The 17,068-nt window shown below is 43.0% G+C and overlaps 1 protein-coding gene across 2 annotated transcripts in view; it reads right to left on the reverse strand.

Annotated features, from left to right (window-relative positions):
- Window positions 1-3,627: 3,627 nt before the first annotated feature.
- The window catches only part of GABRG1 (gamma-aminobutyric acid type A receptor subunit gamma1), a 66,591-nt gene continuing 53,150 nt past the window's right edge, over window positions 3,628-17,068 (reverse strand). For both annotated transcript variants that reach the window (XM_053403368.1, XM_053403367.1), the window contains 4 exons: window positions 16,714-16,851; window positions 14,838-14,990; window positions 12,428-12,639; window positions 3,628-3,990 (listed from right to left, as the gene is read on the reverse strand). In XM_053403368.1, the coding sequence (XP_053259343.1) occupies window positions 3,715-3,990; window positions 12,428-12,639; window positions 14,838-14,990; window positions 16,714-16,851 (779 nt within the window). In that variant the 3' untranslated portion in view covers window positions 3,628-3,714. The remainder of the gene's footprint in view (window positions 3,991-12,427; window positions 12,640-14,837; window positions 14,991-16,713; window positions 16,852-17,068) is intronic.

The following is a 17,068-nucleotide window of genomic DNA, read 5'->3' on the forward strand; positions in this document are numbered from 1 at the left end:
CTATTGCATGCAAAGCAGATCCTCTACCACCAAGCTATGGCTGTTGCCCTTGTTTTCATTCCTGTAGACCACTCCTTGCTCAGCTCTTCTGTCTTGCGCTCCCACTTCAACTTCCATGGACCTGCATCCAGTTACTTAGGTGCCCATCAGCTCCTTTTCCTAGGCCTCGGAAGCCTGTTTCTCTTCTGCGTCCTTTTGCCTTCTCCCTCTCCAGCACCTGAGCAGCTAATTCAACGGCAGCCAATAAAATCTCGGTATTTTCTGATATTTAACTGCCAGTGGCTTTGCAGCTGCCACTACTCCTGCAAATTATCTGAGCGCATCATAATATAGATAGCAAATCAGAAGAGGTAAAGTGGTATATTTTATTAGATCAGTCTCTGTAGGTTAAGGAATACTGAAGACAATGAGTTCACAGAACTCTCCACCAGGAAGAATAGGAAAACCATACAATTCTCTGCCTATATACAGCTAGAGAATTTCGAACATCGATATTTTTTCAGTAACTTCAGACAGATAATGGACTAGTCACAAAACACTAGCACATCAGACCATTTTATTACAAAACATTAAACCAAGAAGTAGTTGTTGAATGACTCTAGAAGCAAAGAGATGTACTTAAGCTATTTTCCTGCACATTTTAACCGTTTTCTTTTTCCCAGCCAAATATTCCACAGATGTTTGCCAGATTGTCTTAGAAGACCATTTAGGGCATCTCAAGTCCACCTGTCTTCCACAGCAGACATAAAATGTGAAGGGAAAGCATACATCTCAAAACCCGCAGTAGACATTTGCCATTGGGCCATGGCCAGTCATAGCTTTCTCAAACACATTCACAGCCTGTCCCTGAGTTTATGGCTGGGTGTTTTTTTTACAGCAAACAAAATGCTTGCTCAGGCAATGACATGAAGTGTCATGCCAGTAAGTGATTCTCGTTGACAAGGTCGCTTGTGGGACAAGGTGTGTGACTTCATAGAATACGCTGGAGGCTATCTGATTTTTTTATTTATTTACACCATCGCCAGTCGGCCATTTTGTGTCCCACATTTAGATACATCACAAATAGTTACAACTGTCATACCTAGATTCTGTATGACGGGATTTGTTTTCAGGATATAGGCAGCTGTGGTGGAGGCAGTGTACCTGTATGAAACACACCTTCGTTCTGTCATCAGATCCAGTTCTAGTCAAGCCACAGGCAAAACAAGGCGAGGGAAAATGGAACGAGGCAAAGGAAAAGCCAGGAGGCTCAAAAGATGTAAAGCCAAAAAGGCACCAATGGGTCTGTAGCCAGATGTAGAAACAGAGTTCCCAAAATGCTCAGATTAATGAGCAAACTGAAACTGGGAGCCTTTGTAGGATCGAAGAGTATCACATTCTGTAACCCATAGTTGCTGAGAAGCTGACATGATTAATCTCTCCAGAGCCAAGTGGTGTTGTGCAGGCCGAACCACAATTGACAACGGCATGGCTCCAAGTGACTGACAGGAAATCCGTCATGAGAATACTCTGTTTTCCTAAAAGGAACTGTTCTAAAAGCCTTTACAAAAAGTTTTAAAACCTAACAAATCTGGTGGTTGGTGTCTGCCATACAATGGTGAGCCCACGGCAACTAGTCAATCACAACACAACAAGTGTGGGGCAAGCTGTGGCGACGTCCTGTGGTAATTTCTGCCCCTCCTCTTCTAGAACATCTTTACATCAAAATAATTATTAAATGAGCTCTTTGCATTTATCTTTAACTTTCTGGCCCACATCTCAGCTCAGACTGGAACCCATGAGATGACTTTAAAGAAATCTCATCTCTGTAGTTTTCTGCATTTCAATGTAGATTGTTCCTTGACAGGGTGACCTAAGACATTTTGCTTCCACAGATGAAAAGGTGAATAACTCTCCCATTGCCAAGTTAAGGTGCACAACGCCCAAGGCTGGCCAAGTCATGTTGACATCTGAGGGAGACAATATCTCTCACCTATGGATTTGTATGAGGGGTTTTCTAGTAACTTCTAGTGATTTCCATCACTCCAACTATAATATGACATATAACTTTTCCTAAGAATAGCATTTCATCATCTGTCTCGTGTGTCCAAATCTCATGGTTCTTATGTTTCCAAATGTATTTGCCACCTCTGCATGGTCCTGCTCTGTGGCATGACTGGAACTGATGGCATCACTTGGGAGAAGCTAACAATGGGGTTATATATCACATTAGTGCTGCCCAGACCTCTGGGAGGGACAATGCTAATGGGAAGCAAGATTGTGATATCGCACCCTATGTGATCTCCTCGATTCCAGTGTTCCTGAAGATGTGGTGAATAGCATAAAGAATTTGCTTGAGCTGACGCGATTCCACATTTTGGTTGCCCATGAAGACGAGTGAGCTTACACAAAAAGTATCGGGCCTGGGGGGGAAAAACTTGTTTTAAGTGCACCTTTTGAGGCATTATTCTGCTGCTTTCTGCTTCCTCATGTGACGTGACCAAAGAGAAGCAGCAACAACACCACTTAAAAGTAACACAGATCTTGGATTTCTGGTGCACTTCAGTTTATACCAAAGACAGCTGGGAGGAGGGGTCTTTTCTGGGATGTTGTGTTCTGTGGCAGGAGTCTCTCAAAAGTGATGACAAGTAGACTTTTTTTTTTAAGGAAAGCATGTAACAAATGTGACATATAAACCACTTTGAGCTCCCCCCCTACAATCAAGTGGCATATAAATTTTATGAAATAAATAAATATAGGGCCGAAAGCACCCAGAAGTATCATGATTTGATGTAACATGCTGGTTCCATGCTGCTCTCATCTCTTGTTCTGAATATCTTGTTCTTGGTCCAACATATTTCCATATGAAACAATATTACACAGAGGAACAGAGAGCTAAAAACGTGAGAGGGCTGGTCAGTTAGCAAGGCCAAACTATATGTGGGAGACCCAAGAATGAATTTTCCAACCTCTTATTTAAAACCTGAGCATTTCCCAGTGGGATTCTCTCTCAGACTCTGAATGGCCCTGATGGAGTTGAAGGATATCTGCAATACAGATACAGATTCTTCCTTTCCCCATCTAATAGCAACCCAATTCCAATCTCCAGGGCTGCTTTTAAAGGTTAAATACAAATACACCAGGGAATACGATCATGAATTACCCCCACAGAATCACATGTAGTTTGGTCTTCAGTGTCATTTTTCAGCCCTATCCAAAAGTTGGTCTGAGCAGGATGAACTGATTTGAGCTGACTTCATCACATTAAAGTGATTTATTTGTCAGTGGGCTTAAATGGGCTTAAATCCAATTACTCTGTGAACATAAGCTGTTGACTAAATCTTTCTTCAGAGTAGTCTTGGTTTCCTAAGGCTTTGTCAGCTTTGGTGTAAGAGCTGCAACAAAATTATGCACTTCAAACAATTATTGTTCTCTCTAAACAAATTATAAGGAAATTCCTAGTCTAGTTTTTAAACCACGGATCTTTGTAGTGCAAAAATGATGGAAAACATTAAAAAACCCAACTTTCCAAACGGGTTTTCAACCAGCTTTGTAAATGGTCAAGATAGAAAAGTTCTAGTCAACATTTTCTCAATTTCATTTCCGCATCTTGAAATGTCAACATAAAAACAAAATGAAATGATACGCTGGGCTTTAACCTTTTAATCTTATTTACTGCGGTGTGTTTCAGAGTGTCAGTTATCCCTTTTTTCAAGATTGTCAAATATCTGGCATTTATAGGTAAAGGTAACCAATCCAGTAGACAAGGTTGAACAAAGCGAAGGCCGTGGGAAAGAAGATCCGGGAATAGGAGTCAATTTTGGCCACGCGGATGTGTATTCGTCCTTCTCTCCATGATCCTGTGCGGCAGTCGTCAAAGCAACAAAAGAAGCTGGTGCAGTCTTTCCCTTCAAGGCACTCATATCCATAATTGCCATGATGTTCTTGAAGGTGACGGAGATTGTTGATTGGAATTAACGTTGATCCAGGGCGGACAGGAAGTGCAGGAGTCTAAAGAAAATGATAACAGGCTAAGGATCGGCTTTTAAGAACTAGTTAAAAGCCCGTCAGGTTCAATGGAGAGAGGAGAAAAGAAGAGATGAACTTCTCAAACCCACTCTCTGTTAGGAGTCACCACTCCCCTACCTCTCTACCCCCACTTAATTCACCTTCAAACTCCTCATTGAGAGCAAGGGTTAGTCAGTTATTCCAATGTCCTGGTCATGTTCCTTTCTCCTCTGTTTTATTTCTCCTCAAATGATGCATTGCTTCATCCGCCTCTCCTGGTATGTCCCAATGGGGGGACATCTTTAAATAAAAACATCTTGGAGATCCCGGGCCACAGGGAGGTTAGGCTGGCCTCAACCAGAGCCAGGGCTTTTTCGGCCATGGCTCCGATCTGGTGGAATGCTCTGTCACAAGAGACTAGGGCCCTGCGGGACTTGACATTTTTCCGCAGGTCCTGCAAGACAGAGCTGTTCCACCAGGCCTTTGGCTAATGCACAGTCTGACCCCCCTCCTTCGATAATCCTCATAGAACTCTAGCCCAATGGTTGCCATTAATTTGATTTTGAATTGATTTTAGAATGAATTGATCTTGGAATGCATTTCAATTAATTGATTGTGATTTTATGTAAACTGTGCTACTTTTATTGTTGTTAGCCGCTCTGAGCCCAGCTTTGCCTGGGGAGGCTGGGATATAAATAAAATTATTATTGTTGTTGTTGTTGTTGTTATTATTATTATTAAAGTTATGAATTTTGTTATCAGCTTCTTTTCTCTCTGGACTCTGTTATTCAAGCGACTCTGCTAACACATCACACATTATGTTTTTTGGTGTCTAAGTTGGCCCAGCCATTAGACAGGGAGGGCCTGCTGCCTCAGGGAGCAGAAACCCTTGAGATGCCACTCCCATGAGCACCCCGCTTGTGCCACCACTTCCACCAGTGGTGGAGAAGCAGTGCCAACAATGGTGCCGATTTCAGACAAGGTCATGTCCGTTTCAGGTGAGATCTCACCTGAAGTTGGTGTGATCTGACCCAAAATCAGTGTCGATGGCACTTCTCTGTCAGCGGTGGATGAAGCAGAGTGAGTGGCAGAAGGTGGCAGTAGCGGCGGAAAGTGGTGGCAGGTGTGGTCTCAAGCAGTGAAATGGAACATGCCGCCCCTGTTTGGTGTACACCTAAATGTACACGTCAGTGCACAGCAGTAAACAATGTGTCAAATGAACACTCCGTGGGGAAACCTGGGCTTGTTTCCCAGCAATTAAGCAGCTCTGCTTTCATCATTTGTCCTCCAAGCCATTATTTATCATTATCTTCTTCATGTTTTGACTAAATCTTCAGTGCTATCTTCCTAATGTGGATGATGCATTGTTTCTGAACTTAGCAGTATCACTACAGTTCATATATTTAAATGTCCAAGGAGGAGCATTATGCATGCCTAAAATAGTTTGCTGTAGGCACATTTTACTGTAGACACATCAGATGTCAAAGAAATAAACAACTATCTGACTTTTAGAAGAGATCTGAAGGCAGCCCTGTTTAGGGAAGTTTTTAATGTTTGAAGTTTTATTCTGTTTTTAATGCTATGTTGAAAGCCGCCCAGACTGGCTGGGGAAACCCATAAATATAAATATAAATATAAATATAAATATAAATATAAATATAAATATAAATAATATAAATATAAATAATATAAATATAAATAATATAAATATAAATATAAATAAATTAGTTCCAGTAGAGAATGAAGTGGGATGCAAGGGACCTTGCTCACAACAGAAATCTTAAGTAACAAGATCTGCAAAACAGTGCAGTTTTAATAGGTCCTAACAGGCTCAAGGGCAAGACTTTTTAGAGAGATAAGTATGTGGTTAAGTTCACTATCCAATACGCATGTCAAAAGAACAAATGCTAGAATAATGGAAGGTTAATGCTAAAGATGTATTTGTTTAATTTAAGTGTGTTTACATCCTACTTTTCTTCCATCATGAAACTCAAGGTATACATGAGATTATAGGGTAATATAAATGCAAGGATTAGGAATCAAATAATATGGAGCCTAATAACTCGAGTTACAATGTTATTAGACTCAAGAGTTTGTGAAATGTTGACTTTCCAGAGATAGTGCCGTGTCTCAGAATGAAGGTCTTCAAAGCCTGTTCACAACCCAGGAATGGAGCTGAAATAGTCCAGCAACCATTAGAGCTACTCAAATTTACTGAAATTATATGATTAAATTTTAAATAGGTATTTTCATACAAGCTGCTTTTTCAGCATTCTTGGTAGTGTTTAGGATCTAACTGAGCCAATTAACCATCTGCAGTGTTGTTAAAATGCAATGCTTAAACACATTTTAATACAGCAGGCAGATAATTTCCTCTTTGTGTGAAGAAATAAAAAGTTTTGGATGGGACACATTTCTGACATATTGGTTACTAAACAATATATTTCCAGTAGAAAGAATCTAATCTCCTTAATTGAACCGTAAGCATTGCGGGGAAAAGGTGGCATCAAAGATGGGTATAATTCCTCTACTACCAAATGGCCATATTAGTTAGCTGTACCTGTACAATTTATGCAAGTTTTTTTTAATAAAAAGCATTAAATGAGCTCTTATTGCTGCCATTATTTCATTGTATAAATGCTATTATTTCCATGGAATTATCATATATACTGATAGCAATCTCAGTTCTCTCTCTCAATGTGGCAAAAGTGGTACTATCCATGCACAAGGGAGACATATCAGTAAGCTTGGGATAACCCAAAGGTTTTCAGAATTACAAAAAAAAATTAGGGGGAAACACCTAAGGACTGTCATAAAACAATTCTCCACTACACTGATGGCACAGAGGGGACCTGGAAGCTGCTCTTCCAGCTTGTGCAGGGAGCTATCTGTGCATGAAATAATGCACAAATCAGAACTGGGATATTTCTTTTTCTGTGGTAGGCATCCGTCAGATTCTGCTATTTTGGGCAGCTGTCCAGATAACAAGTAAGCAATGAAAGAATAGGTGTTTGCTTTGGCAATAATTTTAAAATTACCAGCAACAAATACACACACAGGGTTGTGTTCAACATTAGCCTTACTCATATTAATGAGTAATGTGGCAGCTAGACTGGTGACTGGGAGTAGCCGCTGAGACCATATAACACCAGTCCTGAAAGACCTACATTGGCTCACAGGATGTTTCCGAGCACAATTCAAAGTGTTGGTGCTGACCTTTAAAGCCCTAAGCAGCCTCGGTCCAGTATACCTGAAGGAGCATCTCCACCCCCATCGCTCAGCCTGGACACTGAGGTCCAGCGCCGAGGGCCTTCTGGGGGTTCCCTCACTGTGAGAAGTGAGGTTGCAGGGAACCAGGCAGAGGGCCTTCTTGGTAGTGGCACCCGCCCTGTGGAACACCCTCCCTTCAGATGTCAAGGAAATAAACAACTACCTGACTTTTAGAAGATATCTGAAGGCAGCCCTGTTTAGGGAAGTTTTTAATGTCTGATGTTTTATCACTTTATTATTATTATTGTTTAGTCATTTAGTTGTGTCCAACTCTTCGTGACACTATTATTATTATTATTATTATTATTATTATTATTATTATTATTCTGTTGAAATTAGAAGGCATGAGCAATGTAGGTCCATTAAATTCAGTAGGTGTACTGGAGCTTAGATACAACCCTCCATCCGGAAAGTGAAAATGTGGTGAATTCAAGCTGCTGTAAAGATTGGTTTCAGCATTAAGGTTTGATATAATGCACAGTGAATTAAATATGAGACGATGCTTTCTTTCCTAATTCTTAACTTAGCCATTCTTCCATTTCAGAAAGCTCTTTGCAGTCCTCGTGATTCCAGTTCAGTGATCCTTTATTATGGTGCTTGGGAATTTCCATATTTTTTTAAAAAAAAATCTCAACATCATAGTAACGAAAAGTAACTTCTTATTTATTTATAGGAGAGGGCTAAATTTATATATTGCTTAATGATATGCTCCATATTAATATTTTAGCATGTTTACCCTCTGGGGATTATTAAATGTTCATGTTTCTGTGCACTGGTCTCTTTTGAAGTTCAAAATAATTGAAGAGACGAATGGTAATTGTTATTTAGAGTGACTGAGACAGTAGTATAAAAAAAGGAGCTCTCTCCAAACATAACAAAATGACTACAGAACATCACCCAGGTACCCTGTGACAAATTTCAAACAATATCAAAATGATTAGAGGACTGGAAGAAGCATGGGTTCTTCATTACTCTCTAGCTGAAGTGCATATAGACAAAGAGAAGGAAAAATCTAGAGTGCTTATTATGTTTTGGCTCCTAGTGGCAACCTTAAGGGAAATTTAGTACCACGGAAATCAATGGTGGAAGTGAACATAATTATGTGCAAGTGTGTGACTGCCAAGTATTGATATACATTTACCTGAGATTTCTATCTCACTAAGCAAGGTTGCACGGCATGCAAAAACTGAAAGCCAGCTTCAAAATTCTGTGCTATATGCAAAATGCATGTAGCACAATATTCAGCAATCACCTGTCATTGCATTCTTAGAAAAGAACTGAAGACGTCTCTCTAAAACTGTCTCTGGGCTCTGCTTTTATACAGTGGTACCTCTGGTTATGAGGGTGGCGCTGTGGGTAAAACCATAGTGCCTAGGACTTGCCGATCGTATGGTCGGCGGTTCGAATCCCCGCGGCGGGATGAGCTCCCGTCTTTCGGTCCCAGCTCCTGCCCACCTAGCAGTTTGAAAGCACCCCTAAGTGCAAGTAGATAAATAGGTACCGCTTTATAGCGGGAAGGTAAACGGCGTTTCCGTGTGCTGCGCTGGTGATGGCTCGCCAGAGCAGCTTCGTCACACTGGCCACGTGACCCGGAAGTGTCTCCAGACAGCACTGGCTCCCAGCCTCTTAAGTGAGATGAGTGCACAACCCTAGAGTCGGACACGACTGGCCCGCACGGGCAGGGGTACCTTTACCTTTACCTTACCTCTGGTTAAGTACTTAATTCATTCTGGAGGTCTGTTCTTAACCTGAAACTGTTCTTAACCTGAAGCACCACTTTAGCTAATGGGGCCTTCTGCTGCCGCTGCGCCACCAGAGCACGATTTCTGTTCTCATCCTGAAGCAAAGTTCTTAACCTGAAGCACTATTTCTGGGTTAGAGGAGTGTGTAACCTGAAACGTATGTAACCCGAGGTACCACTGTATTGACCAAAACTACCAGCTCCAACACCTGTTCTAGTTTGTACCCATTAACACAGAGGGCTCTCCCCAGACCCAGCCTGGTACCAACCGGATTTTGAAAAAGATGTCTCTGTACACATTCGCAACTTAACATGCAGTGAGGTCCTTTTTCTTCACTGTGTTTGAAACTACATTTGCACCTGATTGTACACAGGAGCATAGTTGGAAATGATTGTAAGTTGTCCACTATGTATCTGCATCACTGGGTGGAGATGGGATGGTGATGGCTTTAGCCAATGAGCAGTTCTCCATTTGGGTCAAGGCCGGTTTTTGAGTAGGAAAGCATTAAAATGCAGTAGTTCACAAGAAACGACAGGATGAATGTGGATTGTGACTAATGCCACGTGTACACAGCTTCCCAAGTCAGTGCTGGGAGCAATGGGGCCAGCCCTATGATGAAGCAGAGTGAAGCAGCTTCAGGCAGCAGATGCTGAGGCGCGGGGACTGGATGGAGGTGGGAGTGCTATGTAGTCTGCCCTATACCCCCTACGCTAGCCTCCTGTCCCCAACTGCAGTGGAAGACACTGTCCTTTCACCGGAATTGGAGTAAGAGTCAACTAGAAGTCCAGTTGGCTTCTGTTTGTACCTAGAGGAAGGGTGCCATTTGCCTCAGGCGGCAAAATGTCTTGAGCCAGCCCTGGGGAGCACACTGGAGTAAATGGGTGTGTGTGGACAGCATATATAGAAAATGGGCACCATGCAGGACCACACAAAACAGAGCAGGCACCTGTGATCGTAGCCTGGTGGATGAACTTTTCCACTTGCATTTGCAATGACCAAATACCAGCTCATGTACTGACACCACAGTGAACTGTCAGGATCTCGGCCTACACTTGAGTAGCACCCTGGCAGAGACACATGCCCAACTGGCATGTTCTCTCCCTCCTGGTTTTTCGTTCGGGAGCTTCAAAAGCTTTCTTCAGCCCAAACATCACAGCGACCGATGCCAACCGCCACTAGGACACTTAGGGATCTGCAGAGTTTGCGCAGTTCGCGTAACCGACCTCAGCAACTCAGCATTTTGGCTAATCTACTTTATTTACATATAAACACACACAGAGCACTGCAACATGGCTCCCTCTCTCTCTAGCATCAGACAGCAAAGAGAAAAAGAACAAAGGACAATAGTCCCACTTCAGGGAACACAGTGACACAAACATCCTGTCTCCGTCACTTCCCACTCTGTGGAGTCAAAACATATACCGTCATGTGATAGACAAAAATCCCATGACTGTAATCATGGAGCAGGAATATTGTTCTTCTATATTCGCACTGAATTCCTCCCTCAGGGCAGTTTTTTTCCAGGGTGGGAAATGGACAGACATGAATACAGTTGGCCTAATAGCACAGTTCTTTTTGCACCATCCAATGGGCTGATAGTCACCTCGGAGTCAGAAAAAGAGGAGAGTGCAGTGGCGGAGCTTCATGCTCTGGCACCGGGGGCGGAGAGCAAGTGGGGGCATGGCTGGCGCGCATCCCGGGGGCATGGCACATCACCTGCAGGGGGGGGCAGCCACGATGGCACCCCATCAGGATCGTGGTGCCAGGGCCGGTGCGCTCCCCCGCCCCACTCTTCCTCCACCAGTGGGTGAGCGTTTTTCCATCTTTGCTATTTGACTCACTATAGAACACATAATAATTTATAATAATAATAATTTATTATTTATATGCCGCCCATCTGGCTGGGTTTCCCCAGCCACTCTGGGCGGCTTCCAACAAAACACTAAAATACAATAATATTATTTTGATATAATTACAAAGACATAAACAGAGACAGACCCGTGCTATGGCTATCTCTCCCGTAACTAAGCAAACTGCTGATTCATGGATAATTTGAGTTTGTTGTTGTTGTTGCAAACAAAATTGCATGAACAGATGGAGGTGTTTTGCTAACCGAAGAAGCAAAATGTATACCCGGTAGATGGTGCTGTCACTGCTATGGGAACTAATGCTGAGGCGTCTGCTTGTCAGGATAAAACAAACAAACGGAGGGGTTGAGTCAGCCTAGGAGTTGGTGGGTCCTGAGCCAGCTCCACTGCCGTCACATGACTGCGCTGAGTCTACTCGTGATTGGCCTTCGCCACCTCCGTCTTCCTTCCTTCCTGTTTGGCGTGCTTGGCAGGGTTGCAGAAATGGAGATGGCCCCACCACTCCAGGAAGACTGTTAAGCAGCAAGTGGGGTTTGGATTAAAACATTACCAAGTTTAAAAAAAAAATTGAAAGAAGGGAGAGAAATGGGCTAATATGAATTGTTCTGAATTTTGTAAGAATGGGTGATATTTTAAATACAGTTATTGTCAGTATTGAATTTGTAAACGAGATTAATTTGGGTTTTCCTTTGTAAATTTTGATATCAATAATAAAGTTTTTTAAACTGTTTTAATGATACAGAAGAAAGTAATGGGCTTGGCCCCAACCACCCCCATCCTTGCAATCAAGGATGTAGAATTTGGGAGTCCATTTTCACTAAGAGTGCTTGGCACAATCCATCCTGGGATGTGAAGAGATCCCATTAGAGCATGGTTGGGGAACATGCAGCCCTTTGGTTGTTGTGTTTCACTCCTGCGAACCCCAGCCAGAATTATGGGAGTTGGAATCCAATAATACCTGGACGGCCACAGGTTTCCCCATCCCTGCCTTAGAGTAAATCTGACCTCGATTTTTCCTACTCCCCATGCAGTATGAGAACTGGGAGGACTATGTACCTGTCCTTTATTCCTGCTAAATTCTTCCCTTCTGCTTGGTCACGGAATGGAATTTCTGGCTATGATATTATCCAGCATCATACAACCCAAGGACATAGCTGTCAACCTTCCCTTTTTTGTGGGAAATTCCCTCATTCCAGTGCCTTTTCCCGCTGCTTCCTGCTGCTACCCCAGATTGTTAGATATCCCGTAGACTGTCCCCAGGACAAGTGAGGCTGCTGATCCCTTATTTTCGAGACTGCCGATCCCTTATTTTCAAATCTGAAAGTTGACAGCTATGCCCAAGGATTGTATCAAATTAAAGATGTAGGCTGAATTCAGGTTATCCTACGACACCATTATTTAAGCATTCCCAAGGATCCTGGCTGTAAACGTTAAAGCACAGCATTGTTGTTTGCTAAAATGTCAGGTCCGTAACCTTGCTCCCGAAACATTTCCTTCATAATCAAACATTAGGACCGAGGAGATAAAAAATGCTAGAATTCTCTAGCTATTTACACTTACTGAGGACTTGTTTTTTGATTTCTTGTCTTTCTCTTTGGCCCCCTTTTTGTTGTTGGTGAAATAATGCAAGGTGCCATACTCCACCAGCGCAGCAAACACAAAAATGAAACACACAGAGACAAAAAGGTCCATTGCTGTTATGTAGGAAACCTTGGGAAGGGACTTCCTTGCAATTGTACTCAGCGTGGTCATGGTCAACACAGTGGTGATGCCTGTTAAAAAATAAATATAATAACAGAAATGGTTTCACCAAGAGAACTCACAACAATGCTTAGGCTATAACCTAATACCCACTTGACCTGGGAATAATCCCCCACTGAGAGGATAAGACTATCAAAGGCTAGTAGTCATCAGAATAGTGGTGCTTTACCTCCATGTTGGAAGTGAGATGCCTCTGAATATCATATGCAGGTCCTGGTTGTGAATTTCCCATGGACATATGGTTGGCCACTGTGAATGCTGGACTAGATAGACCTTTGGTTTGATCTAGCAGGGCTCTTCATAAGGTTCTTAGGAACTCAGTCAGACTTACTTCTAAGTAGACACACGTAGGATTACAGTAATATCTTGGTTCTCAAATGGCTTAGTTGACGAAAAATTCGATTTCCGAATGCCACCAACCCGGAAGTAAGTGTTCCAGTTCTCGAACATTTTTCGGAGGCCGAACATCCGACACGGCTTCCACTTGAGTGCAAGAAGCTCCTGCAGCCAATCGGAAGCCTTACCTTGGTTTTCGAATGGTTTTGGGAATCAAACAGACTTCCGGAATAGATTAAGTTCGAGAATCAAGGAATGACTGTATGCTATTAGGTGTTAATATTCTAGAGATGATTAAACTATGGAAACATTTGCGTGAAGTAGATACCAAAGGCAATAACAATTTAGATCTATAAGGATGCAAACTCATGAAAATATAGATCCAATTCTGGTTTTGGTTACATATTTTTAGTGTTTTAACTGGATTATTTTGGTCAGTCACTTTGCAAAGCTGCTGGCTGGAAAGCAGGATAGAAATAGAAGCAAGCAAGCAAATGAAAGCATTGTTACTGCAGGCATCCTTTTACACACACACACACACACACACACACACACACACACACTTAGACTCTGGGTACTTCTCAGAATAATCAAAGCGGCACTCATATTTATGTTTTAAGGTTGCATATATCTCTTAAGACATTTTCACTCCACTAATTTTTCTATTTCGTTCGTTATAGAAAAAGTTGCTGCATAGGTTTTGGGTTATTCTTTACATTTGTTGTTTTGTACTTTGTTTTAAGGGTATTTTAATAACAGTTTTAATCATGCTTTACTATGGAAGGCTTTGTGGCTGAAAAACAAAATGCAGCTAAATATAGATTTTACCTTAATTGTGTGCCTATTCCTCCATTTACCATTTTCTCAAACAGCACAATGGACTGATAACCCTGTTCGCATGGTGTTTTCTCAACAAAGCAACCTATTTAACAAATAAAATCACTACTGCATTTAGTTATTTAATTTGGAAGTCCAAAGGAGCTCAAATGGGGTGAAAGCAGGGGACAGAAGACAGAATTTGGTACCTAGAGCTATATAGTTGTCACCAAATGTTCCAAGATATGCCTTACATGGTTCCTGTTTTAAAATGAGACCAGATGGATGCCTTCGTGGGAAGTCTTTGTGTGTCTTTACTAGAGCTGAGAGGGACGCGGGTGGCGCTGTGGGTTAAACCACAGAGCCTAGGGCTTGCCAATCAGAAGGTCAGCGGTTTGAATCCCCGTGATGGGGTGAGCTCCCGTTGCTCAGTCAGTGGCGTAGCGTGGGTTGTCAGCACCCGGGGCAAGGCAAGTAATTTGCGCCCCCTAACCCATGGATTTTAGCAGGGGGCAGAGAGCTGCGAGTGCGAGCGCCCCCCCAGATGTTGTGCCCAGTGCAGCCGGCCCCCCCTGCACCCCCCACGCTACGCCACTGTGCTCAGTCCCTGCTCCTGCCAACCTAGCAGTTCGAAAGTACGTCAAAGTGCAAGTACATCAATAGGTACCGCTCCGGCGGGAAGGTAAACGGTGTTTCTGTGCGTGCTCTGGTTCGCCAGAAGCAGCTTAGTCATGCTGGCCACATGACCCGGAAGCTGTACGCCGGCTCCCTCGGCCTGTAAAGCGAGATGAGCGCCGCAACCCCAGAGTCGTCCGTGACTGGACCTAACGGCCAGGGTACCTTTACTAGAGCTGAGCCAAGAGTTCAGGTTCTCTTAGAAGGTGAGCAATGGGGTGGGGGTTGGAGGGGCAGACTGGAAAAGTAGCCAGTTCTTTTCTTGTTCATGAATTTTTCTACGCCACAGAGAGAGGGTATAATTTTTAAAAAACTTTTTTTTTATGCATGCCACCACATACAGGAGCATACATGAAGATGGGGCTGCAAAGAAAGTAGCTACCTAATGATGTCCTCGCGGGCACTGCATCTTTATTAATCCAGAACGAGACCCAGGAAAGGACTACCGTCAATATGCAAGGAATGTACGTCTGAATGGTAAAATACCCCATACGCCTACTCAGAACAAAGAAAATCGTCATGACAACGTAATCCCCTGCAAGGAAAAGAAAAGAAATTCGGTCAGTTATATCCTGCAAGTGATCTCTTGTTATCTCTTCCCCTCTCCCACCAAAAGAACACCTTATAATGCAGATGGGAATTTGCTGCTGGTGAAGTGCTCTCTGATCAAATATCCTCAATGTTTTATGGAAGACCAGTGGACACGAAGCCTGTGGACCAGGAGAAGCCAAAGAAGTCGAGAACTGTATGTTTGCTCTAATTGCCACAGAAGGTCTAAGTGAGCAGCTGGGAGGTGAAGGGAAACTGTAATTATTTTCTTGTTGTTCTTAGGAATGATGGGGGTTCTGTTCATTGTTTTCTGTGTCATGGAAACTCAATAAAACCATAGGTTATTAAAAACAAATTACTAAATCTTTGCCTATTTGGCTTCTAACAAAGAAGGTGACAGTAATTGTATTTCTCTAGTTAATATAATAGAGAAATACAATTTCTCTAGTTAGTATAATACAAGGGACGCGGGTGGCGCTGTGGTCTAAACCGCTGAACCTAGGGCATGCTGATCAGAAGGTCGGCGGTTTGAATCCCTGTGACGGGGTGAGCTCCCATTGCTCGGTCCCTGTTCCTGCCAACCTAGCAGTTCGAAAGCACGTCAAAGTGCAAGTAGATAAATAGGTACCACTCTGGCGGGAAGGTAAATGGCATTTCCGTGCGCTGCTCTGGTTCGCCAGAAGCGGCTTAGTCATGCTGGCCACATGACCTGGAAGCTGTACGCCGGCTCCCTCGGCCAATAAAGCGAGATGAGTGCTGTAACCCCAGAGTCGGTCACGACTGGACCTAATGGTCAGGGGTCCCTTTACCTAGTTAGTATAATATCAAACCCACTGTGAAAGGGTGTGTACTTGGTGTGCCATGTGGTGGGATCCTTCCTCCCTGTTGACCCAATAAGACACAGATGCACCCAAACTGCACGGAGGTGCCTGCAGTGGGTGAGTGGGGTGGGGTGCATGGCACACTGCTCCTAGGTTCTTGCTACTTCCTCAAACACAGCAGAGAGCACCATGGAGGAAGGTTGGAGACACACAATGGGAAGACTCCGGAGGGACTGCTAAGAGGCAAACACTCTGCAGTGTGGGAACTAGACACAGGTATGAGGGAAGTGCACTCCGTGATGACCAGAGCTGCTTTGGTCTGGGGGGAAAAGACTGAGTAAGGTTCATTTTCACATTCTACTATATGAGTGAAAATAGCAGAGTCTGAAACATTACTCTGAGGTTGTTACAGGTAGGAAACACACACACAAAAATCTTCCACCAAAAAATGAGTCTAGAATAGGAATGTCAGAGAATTCTGACAAATAAGGACAAAGGAGTAGAAACTGCCCAAATCAGCTTATTCATTCCACATCCAGAATGGAAATCAATCCCGTGAATACAATCGGTATAAGTTGTTGTTGTTTTCAGTCTGCAAACAATACTTCCTCCTTTGCCCTTAGCATTTTTGTTTCCTTTACACTGAAGTGAACGAGGTGGAATAACATCACAACTCAATTTATATAATCAGTTACATCGATTGTGTAAGTTGTGTGATTTCGTTGCAGCAGAATCGAGATAAATAGTGCTGTTTTTAACAGAAGATGAGCTGTAGTGGGACAGAAACAGCGTTGCATGTGATGAAAACAGGGGGAAACAGAAAACAATGTCTACTTGCATCCATAGTCCAGAAATATCTAGTTTAAATAAATGTGGTTGTTTCCTTACCAGACTGTGTATGGGAGATATCTGTTGTATTACGTAAGCCTACAAATGCAAATTGATACAATCTCCAGTATTTGGGATCTGCCACTTCCACAGAGGACTTTTTCCATTTGTATATAATTTCATTCCTCGGATATCCATCTAGAAGATAGTAGCACAACATTTGTACAAAAAAATCAAGCAACCTGTAGCAGTGAGGGGTGGTGTAATGCTGATATAGAATGTTTTAGCATGTTGTATATAAGTACAGAGGGACGCGGGTGGCGCTGTGGGTAAAAGCCTCAGCGCCTAGGGCTTGCCGATCGAAAGGTCGGCGGTTCGAATCCCTGCGGCGGGGTGCGCTCCCGTTGTTCGGTCC

The sequence above is a fragment of the Podarcis raffonei genome, chromosome 9, assembly GCF_027172205.1.
Source record: "Podarcis raffonei isolate rPodRaf1 chromosome 9, rPodRaf1.pri, whole genome shotgun sequence".
NCBI classification, from domain to species: domain Eukaryota; kingdom Metazoa; phylum Chordata; class Lepidosauria; order Squamata; family Lacertidae; genus Podarcis; species Podarcis raffonei.